A 20178-nucleotide genomic window follows, 5' to 3' on the forward strand; every position below is an offset into this window, starting at 1 on the left:
TTTTTTTCTTTTAAAGAAATACTATTTAAAAATATATTTTGTTTATTTAAAATTTAGTTAGAAAAATGAAATATCCTGAGATTTTTAATTTACAAAAAATAATTACAAAAATTCCGGTGAGACGGTCTCACGGGTCAATTTTGTGAAACATATATTCTATATGGGTCATCCACGAAAAAGTATTACTTTTTATGTCAAAATATATTAATTTTTATTGTAAATATGGACATGAGTGATCTGTCTCACGTTAATATCTTGTGAGATAGTTTTACGACTCTATATTCATCAGACGCTCGATCTGTCTTATATCTATCGTGAAAAAAATATTTTTTTGACAGATATGCCTTTACCAACGTCGATCCATAGAAAATCTCTGGCCAAATGACATGAAAGGAAAGTGAACGAATGAAAGGGTCACATTCAATATTATTTTTTAGTTGTCTTATATGTTTATTAATTGTTCAATGTTTTTATGAGACGTACATGTTTATTTTAAAGGGAAAAAAAAGGTACTTATGAAAAGAACAGAAGTGTTACATGTATATTTATGATGATTTTACATATGTTATTATGAAAAACGAGATGCATAATGTATTATTTGTTATGTACAAATGATTAACTTCTCGAGTTTTAGATTCACTAGATTTGATCGGTGTATATAACGATGACCAATAGGGTGATAATACTCGAGGGATCTGCTATCAGATTGTGTGTACTTGTTCAAGATGTTTCCGCGAATTTTATGTCATTTTCTTTTAAGTTGAATATTTGATATAATACTTTGTTAAATTTTGACATGAAGGTTAGAAAAGACTTTCAGTGTTGATTTGAAAAAACTTTACTATTGTTATGTGAGCGGTGATTGTTAACAAGGATAATTTTAAAAAAGGATATTTCATTAATAACAAATATATTAAATAATAAATGGACAAACATAAAAATGTATATGAGAGGGTCTTACGGATTAATTTTGTGAGACATATATTTTATTTGGGTCACTCATAAAAAAATATTACTTTTGTGTCAAAAATATTAATTTTTATTAATAACAGTAAAATAACGTCCTTTTTGCTTTAAAAAATAGGGGGACGTTACAATTTTCTTTGTTAGGTATTTTTCAAAAGACGGTATTTTATTAATAACAAATAAATTTAATTTTTATTGTGTTATTCATAAAAAAAATATTATTTTTTATGTTAAAAATATAATTTTTTATTATAAATATAAACCGTATTGATCCGTGTTTTAACAACCTTCATAACCCAAATCATGATCATCAACGCTGATTCCAAGTGCGGAAGCATATGTGGTGTATTGGTGCATTAATATTGAAAATCATTAAACAAAACATATCTTTATTTGATAATTCTATTCCAATGTTAGCTTCAATTTTCTCTTGGTCGTCGCAATGAGAACATATACCCAAGCATTTCATTTTCATACCACGTCCTTATTTATTGTTCTTCCCATTTCCTTTTCTTTCTTTTTTAATAGTGTGTATATATATTATATATACACACATACGTACACGCATACACACAACTGTTGAATAAATCTATCGATTGCCGACATCAAATTTCAGAAAATTAAAATGAAATACGAATTTTTGTTTTTAAAATTCGAAATGAACCTACGTACAAGATTAATGATGAACTGAGACAGCCAACCACTTGTTCATTAAAAATTTCAGAGTTAGCAGCATATTAACATCTTCAACAATTCACAAATTGAACAAACTTGTAAATGAACTTCATAAATATATGCCTGCAGTTTAAGAAATTTAATTAATATTCAATTCCACATCATCGATCAACCTCCGTGCCGCTGCCGCCATTGCATATCTCCATGAACGCTTGAAGGATGGTCTCATGGTGCTGAGGTGAATTCAGCTGTAGAAAGCAATCAAGCAGCTGCTGAAGATCCCTTCTCGAATAGATTTCGTTCTCGAAAATCATCTGAAGCATGGACTGGCTGAAATCATGATAAGGGTCGTCGGAATCTTTAACTACTGCGAAGCAGTCGTGGATTTTGGGGCAGGAGCTGACTGTTTTCGAGACCTTGGGATGGTTTTTATCGGTTTCCGGGAAGTATAGCGGCGAGGAGTTGTCGATGTCGAGGGAAACTGTGGTGGAGGTGCAGTCTTCGTCGCCGTCGGTGATGGACTTCAGGCCGCCGTGTATCTCCCAGGAGCTGTTTGAAGATGAGGGGCAGCGGCTGGGCTTTTGATCTGAGGAGGTGGATTTTAACTTGGGTTTTGGCTCGATGATATCTGTTGCATTTGGTCCGCATCCACAGTCTCCATGTGGGGTGAAAATGCTTTTGAGCTGTTTCCATTTCTGGCCGGAAGACATGTTATCTGTTTCCAATTGCGGCGGCGGAGGTTGTGGGAAGAGTGGTGGCTTGAAATTCTTGGATTTTGTTGCATTCAATCTTGAAAAGATTTGCTTAAAGTGCTTTGGTGTGTAAAGGGAAATCGACACTTAAAGCTAACGTTATTGTAGCTTGGGAAGTTATATATAGAAGATGCATTGATTTCCAAGTCTTCGATAAGGCTGATATATTTGAATTATTTATTTATTTATTTTTATTAATCTCAATTCTTTATTTATACAGACTACTATTCAAAGTCAAATTAAATTATAACATTTCTAAAATTAATGTTATTGTTTACAAAATTATGCCATGTGTATACGCTCTATAATTGGTAGAAATCAGTTTCTTGTGGTGTTTGATTTTAATATTCTTATAATATATGCTAGAAGATTTGGAGAATAAATCTCCCTCGAAATCCTTTTTTTTTTAAATGTAATCTTGTGCATTATTTTGTATTGAGGAAATATCGGAGTACGTGATGAATGTGTTATCAGTAAATTTTTACTATATATGTAGATATTTATGTAAAATACATTATTTTTAAATATTTTTTATGCTTTTTCATTTTATTGAATATTTTTATTTTTAATAAATTTATCTAGCTTCTGTTTTTTTTATAGGATATTTCTTTTTGGCTTTAATATTTTTTTGCTTTGTTTTAGGGATTTTGTTTAAATATATAAGAACTTCACTTAATCACTTTAAAGAAATAGTATATGTATTATGTGAATGAATTGTAACTGAATATTTAAATTTTTGTTATGATCAAAAGCTTATCACTAGATCAAAAATTATTGTTATTAAGCAAAGAATAAATTTATTTTCTTATACTTGTGACAGCGCATAATATTCATACTTGCATGCTAATGGTAGACCGATTAATACGGAGAGTTGTTTGTTTATCATCTGGTGTCGTTTCGTATTCCTTAGAAAACTCTTACATTTTCCTCACAGTCGGTGATTATGTCTTCAGCAGGGACAATATGACTCGTTAATATTTGACGTCACTTTTTTACAGTCCACCTAGCCAACCAAATCAAGCGACACAATAGCAGTAGTTTGACACACAAGAACTTATCAAAATGTCATTATCTCATTCATGCACGTTTAAGATGACATTATTATTTTTATTTATATTTTTTAAATAAAAATTATGGTGTTTTATAATAATTCTTGGATGATAAGTAATATGATTATTTAAATTTATATAAGGTTGAGAAAAATTTATTTGTTAGTGAACTTTTACTGAGATGCTTTTTTTTTTCATATATAATATATTCATGGAACTTTGATATCTGATATATGAGACAAAGCTCAATAATTCAATGGTCTAAAATCTTAGTTTTGACCTAATAACTAGGAAATTCGGTACAAGGTTAAAAGCGAGTTCTCCAAACCATATCGACTACCCATGGAAGTCCATGTTACATGTTTATTTAATTTGAAATCTGTCCGTTACTACTTAATAGGCATATTATTTCCCAAAATATAGTTACATTAGTCAAACAATATTTGAATTCAAGACCTAATCTTGCAATTTGAGTAAATTAATAAAGATGATGAACTTTCTTGACATGAATTAACTACATTATAATAATTTAGACCTAATTTTTGAGAAATTATTAGAGTCCAAGTTTAATGCCATGTGACATGTATTAATTGGAAGTTGGACCATATAAATTGCTAATCACGAGCCTCACATTTTAGGTATAGATGTAAAATTATAAAGACATCCACGAGATCATTGCATTCACTAAAAAACCCAAAGTCTTCATACGTACATACGCAATATTTGCATACACATTAAAAAAAATTATGTTAAATGGTGTTTGTGTAAAACTCTAAATATTATATTAAAATATAAAAGTCACAAATTATTTTTATAATATTTTTTCTATGTTAGAGTTGATATAATCATTTAAAAATTATAAAATATAGATAAAGATAAANAATCAAATGCCATTTTTTCAGTAGAAATGTCATTTTCATTCTACATAAGTCACTACTTGTTCAAATGAGAAATTATATTTTTGATCATGTGAGTTGTTCATTTTTCATTTAAAAATTTAAAAAATTTCAAGTTGCATGTTTAATCTAATTAGTACATATTTTTACTTTTAGTCATTTTCATCGAATTGCTGATGTGATGACACACTTGTCAATAATGTCCAGTGTCATATCATTCATTTCATATGCTACATTAACATCCGATAAAATATGACTAAAATTGAAAATGATATGTCAGCACCCATTATAATAGTAAATGGATGATGTGGAGTGGACATTGTTGTATGTGAAATAGTATATAAATATTACATAATTTATGTGATAAATATTGAAATTGACAAAAAAAAATGTAAGAAAATTAAATTCAATATCATATCATTTATTTTCGACATGACATCAGCATTCCGGTGAAATAGAACTAAAAATGGAAACACATGCAAACTTATTGTAAAAAAAGTGTAACTTAGAATATATTTTGGACTCAAAATAGAAAATATACAAATTACATAATAAAAATGTAATTCCACTGTTCGCTTGAAAGGATTATTTGCCGGCCTTTTATCCAACCGTCATTAGATATATCTCATATATAAATGCCATTTAGTCTATCAAATATCTAAATTTGTTCAATGGAACTTTTAGAAACTTTTGACTCCATTGATTTTTCTTGGCACATTGCTCTCGAAAGTGAATTTTTTAAAAAAAAATTAATGAGCCTTTCGAGATTTCTATTAACTTCTTGAAACCGATAAAAAGAAAGTTTGCAGTATCTTACTAGATTTGAATCTCTAGAATGTTGATATTAGTGCTAAATACTTAGGATTAGTTATAGTATATATCTTTTTAAGTTTAATCTTGTTTCTCGAAGTTTGAGAAATTTAAGGATGACATGAATATAATTGGATGTTGCCAAGTTTCCATGAGATCAAGATTCTTATAATCTTATGCATGCAACAAACTAAAATCATTTTATGATTTTTTTTAAAAATAAATCAAATGTAAACTAATTATCTAATTGATTTGTACATAAAAATATTTATCTACATCCCTCCCTTGTTTGAAATTAGATTTTTAAGTTATCGTATCAATAAATTCAGTGCATATTTGATATTTTATCCCATCATTCTCTAAATATTTTGGCTGATGGAAAATTCCATAAAACATGCAATACACTTTGGGGGGATTATAGTTATCTGGCACACATAATATTGCGTGCATATAGTTTCTTATATTTTTTAAAATATTTTTATCATAAATTTTAAATTTAATAATTAGTAATCATTAGCTTAATTATATGGAATGAAATCTTTATTATACTTACTATATATTATTAAACATGAACACCTCATACTAACTAACTTTCGTATGTCAACTTGAGACCAAACTTTTTTTTTTTAACAGTTTAACTCTTCATAATATTTGTTAGTTAACTTTGCTGATATGTGTTTATTAATGTATTTGTACATATTTCTATTTTTTTTCGATTTTCTCTCACTTATCCCTAATTTATATAAAAATATAAATTATTTTAGTAAATCTTATCTATTACTAATCTATAAGTATCATATATCCTAATCAAAAAATATTTTCTACACAAATTATTAAACACGAAAAAATTTAACATGACAAGTATTCGTGCCACGGAACACTAATATAAATAGATAATACTGAGGGGAATGACAATGAAACGATATAATATTGGCGATTGCTTAGAAAAATAAGAAATTAGTAGAATGACCTCTATAGACTTTTGTCATACTTTTCTTTTAAAAGTTGATGTTTTTGAATTATTATTCGGTATCTTTTCGATACGATAATTTCGGTATATCGAAAATTCAGTATTTTTTCCCACTCCTAGACAGATTATTGAGCTCACAAGTATAATCATTGACACAGTCCATAAAAGATAGGTGGATCTTGTGTGACTATATTTGATTCTAATCAATTAGTATATTTAATTTTCATTTGACATGCTTCAATTTTATCTGGCAGGACTTTGATGATTCCACTCACGAATTCACGTGATGCACTTGCGTCTGAGCAAATTCTTGGAGCTTCTATTCCCTTGCATGGACATTGTTTCCTATGTTCTCCTCTAATATGGGAAGTTGTGTAGATGCATTCTCATTAAAAAAAATTAACTGCAGTATTAATAAATTTCTAAATCAACTAGATATGCGAAGAGATTAACGTCACGTGTAATAAGTAACTAAAGTTCATAATATCACATTTGACGTTGTGTCCGGACAAAAATAATTTTTTATTTTACAGTGATTGGAAATTTTGATTATTTCACAAGATGGTAAAAGAATAATAAATTACAGATTCTAAATTGATAAATTAGTGTGAGCTTATACACGCGGTTATGCACTCTATCAAGCAGAATTTTTTCCTTTCCCCTAAAAATTCAGGATCATAACGTAAAGTTCACGATCAATCAGAACAAATTACTATTTTTGCAGAGATAAATCTATGCTTGATCTTGTATGATCTTTAAACCATTAAAGTAATCAACGATAAATCAAGTAACAGTGATGTCTGTAGATAAAATTCTATGCCACGTGGGCAATGTATTCTTAAAATTGTACTTTGGACAAAGAGAACATGATCCATAAAACCATTTTAATTGTAATTAACAAAACTATTAATTAGCCTTTATCGTGAGTGCGTTTTTAAACTATATGGAATGTGGTTTGGCGCCTTCAATTAGCTGGCATTCTCTTGGGCCACATTCGGCTTCTTGATTTCCAAGGCCACACGGGCTATTCAAGCCTGTTAAGCCCAAATTTTTGTTATTGGGCTTATATCGCATCGCAGCAGCCTTCCAAAAATAATGTATGCTGGTTTCTATTGCTTTAAATTTTCTGGCTACTCTGGGCTTGGTCGTTCTATAATTTTTCTCTAAATACTATTAAAATTCTAATTATAATTTTTCAACTAAATATTTTATGTATTATATCATGCGCTCAAAAATTAATTTTTAAAAATATTGTAAATTTGAAATCTGTTAAAATATTTATAAATCAATAGAAATTTTGGATTAAAAAAATATACTGAACTTTACAAGTTTCCAAGAATATGTATGCTTAATCAAATTGAAAATGTAAATATAAAAGCTGGATGAATGAATATATGATATATAAAAAAATTTCATAGTGTTAGACAGAGAAATTTAATTAATTTTTTTGGAAGTAGAAATTTAATTTCAATTATATACAACAATTCGGATGAAAGCCAATATTTATTCAGGACCTAACATTTTATTATGTGGCTTGACTTAAAAACTTTTGACCAAAAATTGCAGACCACACGATGTGTTATCTAACATTTTAAACATGATTTTAAAATTTGTAATGAGTTTGCAAGGCATTTAAGTAAATTTGGTACAAGTGAATATTGGCCACACATTGGTTTTGAAACATTTAATTAGATTTTAGAGCGAACCTGCCAATTTGGTAAGATCTAATTTTGAAGCGTGAATAGGGGTGGGCATAGTTCGGTTAAAACCAAAATAATCGAGAGGACTGAAAAATTCGGTTTAAATGATTTGATTTTATCGGTTTTTCGGCCGGTTATAGTTTCAAAATTAAAGAAATTCGATTTTTCGGTTCGGTTTACGGTTTTGATCCCCAGAAAACCGAAATAACCGAACCGACCATATTATATTTAGCTATAAGGCTTTTTGTATAATGAGCTAATAAATGGACCTTAGTCATGTGACAAGTTCAATGTTGACTATTGACTAATCTTCTCTGATAAGAAATTTGTTTTTTTTAATGTTTTAGATTACAATTATTTTGTAATTTAATGTTTGATAATAATTTTCTCATTTTTTAGACTTGATCAATATTGGATGAGATTCTTGTGTAACCGATATATAAACCTTTCAATGAAATATTAACTAGTTAAATTTATGCATTTTCACTTATTGTTACAATATTACGAGTTATCCTAACTATTTTAATGATTTTATTGTTTTTCACAAAAATAAGATTTTTTTGATATGATTGAGAAAGATTTTGTTAGTTTCAGTAAGTTTACATATATTTAAGTTATGTTTCAAGATCGTGATTCATAATCACTATTGTGATGAATTTAATGTCATTTTTGTTTTTAGTTTTGCAAAACAGGATTTTGGAGTTTGACAATTGGAAGTTCAAATTGTTATTAAGCTCATTTTGTTAAATGTATTGGGATTTGAGATGCAAAATCTATGTACATTTTGGAGTCTGGGAATTGGAATTTAATGACTGTGTATCTTTTTATTGAAGAGCTACTATTTGAAATTGTATTTCAAATTGTTATTGAAGCTTAGATTGTCAAGTTATAAGTTTATTGTAATCATATATGTTTTACTCATTTATTATCATTGTTTTTTATATGTGTTGCATTCATCAAGCATCAAGTGATGTATAATTTTATTTTTAAACAAAATATTATAAAACTGTATATAACCGACCATATAAACCAAACCGTATCACAAAAAAACCGGACCGAACCGTAATAAAATGATTTGGTTTTGGATCAGATATATTTAAAACCGAAAAACGAAAAATCGAACCGTTAATAGAGAAAAACCGGACCGAACCGACCGACGCCCACCCCTAAACGTGAACATTGCAGAACATATGATCATCATGTGATCGATCAAATAATTCTTTAAAATACATTGTCTTCCTCCTTCTCGATAGTCACGTCCTATCTATTCATTTCCATAAGTTTGTCCTGATCATGCAGGATCCTCAACCATCCAATTTCGGGTCTAAATTTAATCGTTTTAGTCATGTTTTTCAATGTCATCAAGTTTGTGATGCCTTTTTATCTGTGAAGATCGATAAATCTCAGTTTTAAAATTCATAAAGTCCATAATTTTACTTTTTTTTTTAGAAAAAAAAAACAGTTAGTTTTGTCATTTGTTTTATACATATCTAGGTCACTATTTTAAACATGCAACACAGTTTGAGCTTGTGTGTAGAGGTATAAACTAACATAATCGAGCCAAATATTACTAAAAACTTAAGGTTCGAATTAAGTATACTCGAGTTCGAGCTCGATTTTTAAATTTGGCTCGAGTTCAGCTCGAAATCTCTATTCGCGAGCTATTCGAATAATTGTTCGGATAGTAAGTGAGAGTTGCTTTGTTTAACATAAAAGTACGTACAGAAAATATTGAAATTGTATGTATCAGATTTTAAGTGTTGTGTGCAATTATTGTAACATCTATCCACAATATGCACTATAATATATAAACACACAAATAAATTTTAATGACTAAAATATGACAGAATCAACTTCTGCGGTGCCTCAGGGCAAAATATTCACTAGAAAATTGTAAATAATCTACAAAACAATATTAGTGAACGTACGAAAAACGATCTTTCTCAATAAATCAAGTAAGTAAATTACATCCCAAATAAACAAAAGCAAAATCACGGATGCAACAATTGTATTGCAAAAATCCGGAGCTATAAATAACTCTTCAACCAATAATTTTCTCGAATGTTGTCTCCGAGTGTCTCCAACACTTCACGGCAACCCAACAAACAGTGTGAGTCATTCACGCAAAATCTTTACTCGTATAATTCTTTGTTCTTCTTTCGATTCTCGACAATCACCAAACACAAAAAACCATGTGTCGTCGTTGCCATGAAATTAACTTTCTTATTTTTATCTTTCTTTTGTCCAAAGTTTGAGTGGGTCTCATGTGAGACCGTCTCACATAAGTTTTTGCCCCAAAGTTTATTCCTTGTGTAAAATCATACACAGTAACACAAATATATGTGAACAAGAATTTCATTAGTAAATAAATTCTTTTGAATATTAATATGATATCTAAAGATCTTATCATGTATATCAATAAAAAATCTAAATAGTCTAGAATGACAAAACTTCATATTTAAATATACTAATATTATCAGCAGTAATATAATATATAATTAATGAAATATTAAAGCTCGCGACGGCTCGCGAACTATCGAACAAAATAACTTTTAGCTTGAGTTCGATAAATTCAAATACGAATCAAATATTTATGGAGACGACTTGAAAAAAAATGTTATTGAATAGGTAGAGTTGTCTTTTTTCAACTATTCTAAGCATGTTTTATTTTCTGTGAAATTCAATGAGATAGAATTAAGCTTTCTAGCTATGGTGATCCAAGATCTATATAAACGAGCTTTGATTTGAGCCATGCTAATTACCTCACTCAAATTACAGATACAAATATAATTAAACTACGTCATCGATCATGACTACTCCAAGAAGGTCAGGAAACTACAAGCGTAGCCTTTGGGATGATGAGTACCTGCAATCAATATCTAGCGTTTACGAGGTAAATTTATTGTGTATGGAATCGCTTCTATTTTCTTCCATCGTTCATTTTGATTCAGTGGAAACAAATCTCAAGTCCTGAGAAATGGCAGTATATTGCGTAGTAGACTCTCACAAAAATTTTCGGGTTGATAGTTAAGTTTGCTAGCTATTATCATTGGATGCAGGGAAAAGAAAGCGTTGAGAGAGCCAAGGAACTCAAAGAAGAGATTGAAGGGATATTGGAAGAGAAAATCATGGGGAAAGACTCAATTTTAGGCCAAATCGAGTTTGTTGATGTTTTGCAGAGACTTGGGATATCATACCACTTTAAAGGTTACATACACACAATTATGGAGGGTTTATTCAGTGTGAAAGATGGATGGGTTTCAACAGATTTGCATGAAGTTGCACTTAAATTTAGACTACTCAGACAACATAACTATTTAGTCCCTCAAGGTATATATGTATCATATATTTGCTCTATTTTTTGTCAGTGTTTTGTGGAAATCAGGCATCATAAATAAACTTTAAGAACTAGTTTTTTTTTTTAAACAATCCGTAATAATTGAAAATATTTTTTAAAATATTTTTTATTAACTTAAAAATCTAAGTTTGTTATTTATATTTTTCATTAAAATAAAAATACTTTTATTTATTTTAGTTTCAATTTTTAAAAAATGAGGGGTTTTTTTTTTTTTTTTTTGCTTAAATTTAAAAAACAAAGAGTTGCATATTTATTTTTCATAGGGGTTTTATGCTCTTTTTAATGTTCATATGAGTAAAAAGTAATATTTTTTCCATAAGAATACTTATGCATGCATGTTATATAAATTCGCAACTTATAAAAAAATCCTAAAATTTTAACGTTGTAGTTATGTTTATTTGAGCAAAAGTATTTTGTTACAAAGATCACTAATGATAAAATAAAAAGTAAATTAAATCAAATAAAACATACATATATCTAATAAAAATCATAAAAAATTAACAACATTTGTTACATGATTTCTTTATATTAATGTAAGCGATTTTGATCGGGTTGATTTGATTTATTTTTATCTAAAACTTAAACAAAACCAATATTTAAGGTCAGTTGATTTTAAAATCAATCCAAACCGGGATTGCCTTTGGTTTTACAATTTGTTTAGGTTTGGTTCAGAACAGCCCTTCCGCTTATAAGGTTGCTTTCAATGTACACAAAAATAAGATAGTCACGAAAAGAGATTCTACCTCACGAATGTTTATCGTGGATGGATATCTATTAATCTTGTCTCATACAAGGAAGTTTTCATAAAATGTATATATATCCAGATGTTTTCAGTACTTTTGTGGACAAGAATGGGAATTTCAAGCACAACTTATCCAGCGATACTAGGGGGCTTTTAAGCTTATATGAAGCATCTTACCTTTCCATGGGGGGTGAGGAAATCATGGACAAAGCCCAAGAGTTTGCCAAGTGCCATCTGGAGCAAAATTTAAAACAGCAGCAGCTCTTGGATCAGAATCTTCGCGCGGAAATAACTCGTTCTATGAAACATCTTCCCTTACACTGGAGAGTGCCGAGATTTGAAGCAATTTGGTTCATAAGCATGTATGAAAAGAGACAAGATACGAATCCTTTGGTTCTACAGTTTGCCAAATTGGATTTCAACTTGGTTCAAGTAATATACCAACAAGAATTGAAAGAGTTGTCCAGGTAAACAAACTTAATTGATTCATGATGAATCTAATTTCCACAATATTAGGTTACTTCAATCATCATTTCTTGAACATTAAACATTGCATTGCTATTAAATAACTATATCAAATTTACTTGTACAAAATGAATATTAATGTAGGTGGCATGCCAGCACTAAACTGGCGGAAAGGTTGAGTTTCGCGAGGGATCGATTGGTGGAATCCTTCATATGGAGCATAGGGATCACATTCGAACCACTGTTCGGCTATTGCAGAAAAATGATTGCAAAGCTGCTTGTACTAGGAACAATGATTGATGATATCTACGACGTTTACGGCACCTTGGATGAACTCGAACTTTTCACACTCGCAGTTGACAGGTTAATTAGCTAGCGTATATATATGCATCAATATCCCTGTATACGCATGATAAATATATATAAATTTGTCAATATTTGTTATGAAGTCTTAACTTTTGAAAGAAACAATTTTAACCTGTTAATTGTTGCAGAAGTCATAAGTTTGAAACTCTGAAATAAATAGATTTAAATCAATAAAAAGACCTTTTGCGTCACCTTTTAAATTTATTCGTAGATGGGACATCAATGCATTGGACCATCTCCCAGACTACATGAAGATTTGTTTTTTTGCGCTTTTCAACTTCGTGAACCAACATTCGTACGATGTACTTAAAACTCAAGGTTTCAACATCGTTTCGTGCCTAAAAGAAGTGGTATGTTTTTCCTCACATTTTTGCCATTCGATCTTCTGTTGCATGTCAGATTACATCTTTTACTTTGCTAAATTCGAATTTAGCGAATTGGTCTATCATTTAAAATCTCTGGTGAATTTGAAATTCATTATAATTATTGTTGAAAAATGCTTAGTTGGATATATAATATATTTGAAATTCAACGGATCAAATCTCTTTATTTAATATTTATGTTGGGTTTTATTTTCATTTTATTTTGAAAGAATGATTACTCTTTATCTAGTGGGCAAATCTTTGTAAAGCTTACATGGTTGAAGCAAAGTGGATTTCCAGTGGCTACACTCCTACCATTCATGAATTTCTTGAAAATGGCTTAGTCTCAATAGCCGGCCCTTTGGTATGTTTTTACTTGTGCATCTGCTGCGAAAATCCAATACAAGAGAAGATGTTAAAGGATTTCATACAAGTATCGGACCTAAACCGATGTACGGCAGTCGCTGTCCGTCTTATGGATGATTTGGGAACTTCGCGAGTGAGCATACTAAACTCATACGCGGATGATCAATTGAATCTTAGTTAGACGATGAATAGAAGATAATCTCATGGGATAATATTTTTTAAAAGATAACTATTTCATAAAATCCGAAATTATTTTTATTTAAAGAGGGCATGTGCTTGCCCCTAGCTAATTGGATGCTCCAAATGAAACCAATTTAAAATTGACCAAACACATACGAATTTATGACTTCTGTGTTTTTGCCATGAATCTCATCAAGGATGAAATGAAGAAAGGCGATGTTGTGAAATCAATTCAATGCTACATGAAGGAGGCTGATTGTTCTGAAGAAGAAGCTCGCGATCATGTCAAGTACTTGTTTCATGAAACAACGAAGAAATTTAATCGAGCGATGTTGTCTAATAGTCTGTTATCGAAGGATGTTGTTGAATGTTTTATGAATGTTATTCGGACAGCACAATGCATATATCACACTGGAGATAGGCACGGCATCCCCGACGAATCTAAGGAGCTTGTTTTGTCCTTGATCCTTGAATCCATCCCACTCGCATGAAAATAATGCATGTGTACGTACGTACAAGCTTGCCTGATGTTCAAGCCAAGCGGAATAAGAAAATAAGACGAATCTGTCAATAATTTCATGGAAAAAAATATGTATTTGCTCATGCATATTTTTTCAATTTTTGTCATGTTATTTATCAATTTAATGTCTTATTCCACTAACTTTCATTTTTTTCAATTTTAATCATTTCACTATAGCATTGACGCGACATTAGAAATGTCAGCAATGTCCATCTCCAAGCCAGCAGTTTCAATGCATGTCATCATTTTTCTGAAATCGCGTCGACACTCCAATAAAAATGGTTAAAATAGGAAAAAAAGTGCAAATTAATAGATTAAGACTTTAAATTGACTACTAACGGAACAAAAAATTAAGACTTTAAATTGACTACTAACGGAACAAAAAAAAAACATACAAGTTAGCTAGATGACCAAGATTGTGATTTTCCTATGAAATTGTATTTATTTATGCATTGGCTTTCCTATTGATTGTACGTAGTAAAAATATGTATTTTTTGAATTTGTCCCACACCTTAATTTAATATATGTGATATTTCCGATTCTCCTTTTTCTCATGGTTTTTATCTTATTATTGAACAATCATAAAAGTGAAGAAAGAAAATTACGGCACAAAAAAGGTTTCATCTTAATATCTTCTATTGTTTTCTCTTGTCATAGACCTATATATAAATTACTCACATATTGGAGTTTAATTTGGTAATCTTTTTAGGCTTTATCCGCTTAGCTTTGATCTGAAAAAGATTACTCACATGTCTTAATTGGGTCCTTCCACGTGCGATGCTTCCACTCTTAAAAGCAAAAGGTGTTGCTTAAGGGAGACGACTCGTGAATATTGTACACAACTCGTAAAAATAATATGCTCATATTTCGTGCGTTAAAATTATTTTTTGTATTACTTAATCTTTTTTCTAAAAATTTTAAAATTGTTGATTGAAATCAACAAATTTAAAGATGATTATTGTAATTAATTGGAACATTAGCGTGTGAGAAGAATATAATTAGTTTGTAACTGTTATATATATCTATATACCTATAAATATATGAGTTCTATTTGTGAGCTTACTATTATGACCTCTTGTTTTGCATTTTGATATAGTTGATAGAGTTATTTTAGTCATTATCTNTCATTTTGTTTTTCATTTCATTTGTTCACATATATAATTTGTTTAACCTTTGATGTTTCCCTAGAGCTAGCAATTGATGATACAAATAAATTGAAGTACTTTTATTGTGCTTGACATTCTTGATCCATTTTTATCTGATGTCTCTTTATTGGTTAGGCCATTTTTTTTTNTTTGTATTCTTTTTTCACTTGTTTTATCATTCTTCTTCACTTTTTTTAAATTGTTTTCTCCATGCTTTCCTTTTTCTTCTTTGTGACATTCGTTTTTTGTTATTTTCACCTTTTTCCCTCTTTGTGGCATTTGTTTGTCGAAAGAGGTTTTGCATTCTATTATGATGATTGTAATATTTTGTTTTCATTTCATTTGTTCACATATATAATTTGTTTAACCTTTGATGTTTCCCTAGAGCTAGCAATTGATGATACAAATAAATTGAAGTACTTTTATTGTGCTTGACATTCTTGATCCATTTTTATCTGATGTCTCTTTATTGGTTAGGCCATTTTTTTTTTCATTTGAGAAGAAAGGTAGAATATATATTTATATTAACTCAGTTTTTAGTTTTGTCCCTTAGTTTTGTCTCAAAGATGATGTTAAATATGTAGAAATTCGCTCTATTATAGTTGATAATGTTCAAGTCATTCTCATTTTTTACCATCTCTTATTCTGTTATATTACAATCATGTGAATGAAAATCTTTCATGATAGCAAGTGATTCAGGTTTTTTGTAATGAGACTTAATAGTTATAGCAGTTGATTTACTGATTTGGCATATGATCTTTTTTTATCAATCGTTAGTGAATTTTTGGCTAAATTTGAGATTATTTTGAAAATAATTTTACAAATCTTTTCCCCTTAAAATGGATGTTAGAGGAAGCAATCTCTATGTTTTGTTTACAGCCATTGCTCGAAAGCTATAAGATGCAAATTGTTGTTTTATGACGCATTTTTGCATGTAGGAATTTTTTAATGAAATTTAGATAAAAGTATCCACAAAAAATATGTATTCTGATATAAAATTAATTATCTAAATATGTAATTCTAAAAACCAAACATAAAAAAGTAAACAAAATCTATAAAGGGTTAAAAGTTAGCAAAAACAATTGAATTAAACTTGATAACAATTTTAGTGGTTTTATTTTAACAATAGTATGCTAATTTTAATTAATTAAGAGAATATTTTTTTTTAATTATTGCTTATAATTTTGTGTGCTTCATTTAAGTACACTGTGGTTTGGGTCATAGTAAATCAATTACTCTATTAATTTATTTTTATTGTTTTTCTTTTATGAATGAAATTTGGATGAAAAAAATATTTTCTGGTTTGACAAAGTTGTTATTATGTCATAATCACGTTGATTGAAAAGTTTGTCATATGAACAAATGAATATATATGTTTATGGTCATCATGTTATTTTATCTATTGTGTTTTGACCTGTTTAGTCATTAATAAAAATTTCTCTACCACTAATAATAAAAAAAAAAAAGAAAAATAAATAAAGGGGTCGCTATTTTTTTTTAAATAAAAAAAACCACTTATCCAATTGACCTTTATTATCGTGAGCTCTCTCTTTCTTCATTGACACGTTGCTAGCAATCGAAGCTTTTGTCCGGACACCGCTGCAGCCGTTGCACTCAAAGACAGCCTCTAAATTTAACACGGTCACTCCCAATCATAAATGCTACACTTCACGCTGTCCAAGAACCTCAATCAAGACACGAATAATTCGAACTTTGGCAACGTTGAGGTCCTAAAATTCGTTTGATCTTGGGTTTAAATCACAATTACACGGATAATTTAGAATTAGATAATAAATTACCGACCCAATTACGTACGTTTTTAAAAAAACTCAATCAAGAGATTCAAGACCCACCATTTCTGTCATATTACAAGCCATATTTGTTGCTACCTTAGCTCCACAAATATGGGCCATTTTTCGTACCCCATATCGCCAACTTTAACAGCCACTTTTGTTTAAATCAACAAGAGAAATTTCATGTCACACCCCTACTACCCTATGGTTTCTTCGTCATTAAGCTCTTAAACACAGATAACAATGGCTTCCTGTTTCTCATCTACTTGTCTCCCCTTCCTTTTTCTGCTAAATTTCTTCTTTTCTTTAGCTTCTTCTTCTCCTACAAGCAACACAGTTTCCATCTCACTTTTTAACCCAATTACATTTCCAGATCCATTCCAGAAGCTCACTCATTTAGCCTCAACCTCTGTAGCCAGAGCCCACCACATCAAGGATCCAAAAGATGCCCCAGTTTCCTCCACCCCTTTGTTTCCCTTTAGCGGAGCTTACTCAATCTATCTCAAATTTGGCACCCCACCACAGTCTATACCGTTGGTTATGGACACAGGCAGCAGCTTTTCTTGGTTCCCTTGTACAAAAAGATACATTTGCAAGAATTGTTCTTCTTCAACTGGGATTTCTTCCTTCATTCCTAAAAAGTCCTCGTCTGTTAGGATTCTTGGATGTTTGAATCCCAAATGTAGTTGGATTCACAAATCTTTTGATCCCAAATCAGGTTGTAAAGATTGTGGGTCGCTGAAATCAAACTGCACCCAAATCTGCCCTCCATATTTAATGCTCTATGGTCTAGGCTCTACCGGGGGTATAGCGATGCTCGAAACGCTGAGCCTGCAGCAAAGGATAGTGCCGAATTTTGTTGTGGGTTGCTCGCTTTTTTCGTCGAATCAGCCTGCCGGGGTCGCGGGATTCGGCCGCGGAGTTTCCTCTCTGCCCAACCAATTAGGCCTCAAGAAATTCTCATACTGCCTGGTCTCGCACAAATTCGACAACACCCCGACAAACAGCGTCCTAATCATGGATGGCGAATCTGATTCTGGTAAAAAGACAGCAAGATTCAGCTACACACCGCTGCTGAAAAACCCTATCAGCAGCAAAAATGTTGCCTTGGGAGATTACTACTACGTTGGCCTGAGAAAAATCAGTGTTGGAGGGAAGAAAGTTAAGCTTCCACAGGAATTCTTGGCTCCTGATTCTAATGGAAATGGCGGGACTATCGTAGACTCTGGCTCAACTTTCACTTACATGAATCCGGCTGCGTTTAAAACAGTAACAGATGCATTTTCGGAGCAGGTTAAAGACTACAAAAGGGCTAAAAACGTGGAGAATTTAACAGGTTTGCGGCCTTGCTTCGATGTTACCGGCCACGAAGCCATTAAATTGCCGGAACTGAAGCTCCATTTCAAGGGCGGTGCAGAAATGGGACTGCCATTGGAGAACTATTTCTTTGTCGTGAAAGATGATCAGAAGCTTCTTGTTTGCTTGACCATGGTGACTGATAACACGTTACTCGGGCCGGAACTCGTTAGCGGGCCGTCGATTATTCTGGGCAATTTCTTGATGCAGAACTTTCATATAGAGTTCGATTTGAGCAATGGAAGATTTGGATTCGTTCAACAGTCGTGCTCTGGGTAGGGAGATGGATTGTTGAACAGATATAGTGATTATGATGCAAATTTATATGGAATTATCATAGTTTGACAACGCTGTTTGCAGAAATTTCAGGCAATAAATTGAATTGTGATCGTTTTCTTTCGAGTTCATTGAATTTTATATATTGTTCGATTTCATGATTTTTATTTTTATGTTTTTGGAGCATCAATTGTTTGAGCAGTTAATTAGCTAGCATGGGTTGGCCATTACAAAAAATTAATTAATTAATGCAAGAAAAAGGACGTGTATGTATGTGTGTTAATGTATTATGGTGTATTAAATATTTGTGTGGACATAAATGTTTTTAAATTCTTGGATTTTGTTTGTGTCAAAATTATATTATTTATTTTGTACATTAATACACCCAACAACAAATGTGGTGGTTTTCATATTTTTGGGAGATTAAATTTAATTTGACTTTAGAAAAATGACAAAAATTTGTGTGAGACGATCTTATGGATCGTATTTTGTGAGACAAATCTCTTATTTGAGTCATCCATAAAAAAATATTACTTTTTATGCTAAGAGTATTATTTTTTATTGTGAATATCGGTAAGGTAGACCCGTCTCACAGATAAAGATTCGTGAGACCGTCTCATAAGAAACCTACTATAGAAAAATATGTTTTTGTTTACATATTTTGATAGGTTTAATCAATTAATTATTTCCTACTAACTTCGTCTCTTTTAATAATTTTGGGAGATTAAATATTTTGAAACTTTGGGGACGAGTGTGAAAACAAAGATTACATGAGATTCTTATAATTTCTTAATTATTTCCAAATAGTTGATCATCTTTCACAAAATGACTTTGGGCTTATTTGGCTTACCTTTAGCAATGTAACAAAATTATATGATCAAAATTAGTTAAACGAAAAAGTTATATAGATTATTTTTATATTATTTTGGTTTTTTATAGTCATTTTTAAACAAGAGATAATAAGATCATTTGAATTTGAATTTGAAATTTTTACTAACATATTTTACGAATAGGTTATAATAAAGAGGTTTATCCAAAAAAAGACAATGACACCAAAATTTATTTATACAATTCTATAAAATTTAATGATAACATCTATAAATACACGTGAACTCGAAATTATTTGTATCAATTGTATGTATATTTATAGAAAATTATATTTATTTTTTATTTATAAATAAAAAATTGACATATATTTTATGAGTAGGTCTCTTCTGAGACGGTCTCACGAATCTTTATCTGTGAGACGGATCAACCCTACCGATATTCACAATAAAAAGTAATACTCTTAGCATAAAAATTAATATTTTTTCATGGATGACCCAAATAAGAGATCTGTATCACAAAATACGATTCGTGAGACCATCTCACACAAGTTTTTGTCATATTTTATATATAAAATAAAATATAGATAACACGACTTAAGATCGA

General features: G+C 30.4%; 3 protein-coding genes across 3 annotated transcripts; 2 read left to right on the plus strand and 1 right to left on the minus strand.

The window, feature by feature from the left end:
- Nucleotides 1-1592: 1592 nt before the first annotated feature.
- Nucleotides 1593-2548, minus strand: LOC140967807 (uncharacterized). Its single transcript, XM_073428604.1, has one exon. It carries the CDS (start codon nucleotides 2349-2351, stop codon nucleotides 1803-1805), a length of 549 nt encoding a protein of 182 aa, XP_073284705.1. The 5' UTR covers nucleotides 2352-2548; the 3' UTR covers nucleotides 1593-1802.
- Nucleotides 2549-10517: 7969 nt separating this feature from the next.
- Nucleotides 10518-14241, plus strand: LOC140988235 ((-)-alpha-terpineol synthase-like). Its single transcript, XM_073457238.1, has 7 exons — nucleotides 10518-10711; nucleotides 10878-11148; nucleotides 12001-12385; nucleotides 12528-12746; nucleotides 12961-13099; nucleotides 13362-13610; nucleotides 13855-14241. The coding sequence occupies exons 1-7, from the start codon at nucleotides 10628-10630 to the stop codon at nucleotides 14146-14148; spliced, it is 1641 nt and encodes a 546-aa protein (XP_073313339.1). The 5' UTR covers nucleotides 10518-10627; the 3' UTR covers nucleotides 14149-14241.
- A 2912-nt stretch (nucleotides 14242-17153) lies between these two features.
- Nucleotides 17154-18911, plus strand: LOC140988239 (probable aspartyl protease At4g16563). The gene has a single exon (XM_073457250.1). The coding sequence runs from the start codon at nucleotides 17359-17361 to the stop codon at nucleotides 18748-18750; it is 1392 nt and encodes a 463-aa protein (XP_073313351.1). The 5' UTR covers nucleotides 17154-17358; the 3' UTR covers nucleotides 18751-18911.
- The last annotated feature ends 1267 nt before the right edge of the window (nucleotides 18912-20178 follow it).

The sequence above is a fragment of the Primulina huaijiensis genome, chromosome 1 (genome assembly GCF_012295235.1).
Source record: "Primulina huaijiensis isolate GDHJ02 chromosome 1, ASM1229523v2, whole genome shotgun sequence".
Taxonomy (NCBI): domain Eukaryota; kingdom Viridiplantae; phylum Streptophyta; class Magnoliopsida; order Lamiales; family Gesneriaceae; genus Primulina; species Primulina huaijiensis.

Excerpts from the sequence above, each read along its gene's own strand:
- LOC140967807 (XM_073428604.1), bottom strand. The coding sequence starts at position 2,351 with ATGTCTTCCGGCCAGAAATGGAAACAGCTCAAAAGCATTTTCACCCCA.
- LOC140988235 (XM_073457238.1), top strand. The coding sequence starts at position 10,628 with ATGACTACTCCAAGAAGGTCAGGAAACTACAAGCGTAGCCTTTGGGAT. Across the intron at positions 11,149-12,000 it reads TAACTATTTAGTCCCTCAAG|ATGTTTTCAGTACTTTTGTG; the intron begins GTATATATGTAT and ends ATATATATCCAG. Across the intron at positions 13,611-13,854 it reads ATGATTTGGGAACTTCGCGA|GATGAAATGAAGAAAGGCGA; the intron begins GTGAGCATACTA and ends AATCTCATCAAG.
- LOC140988239 (XM_073457250.1), top strand. The coding sequence starts at position 17,359 with ATGGCTTCCTGTTTCTCATCTACTTGTCTCCCCTTCCTTTTTCTGCTA.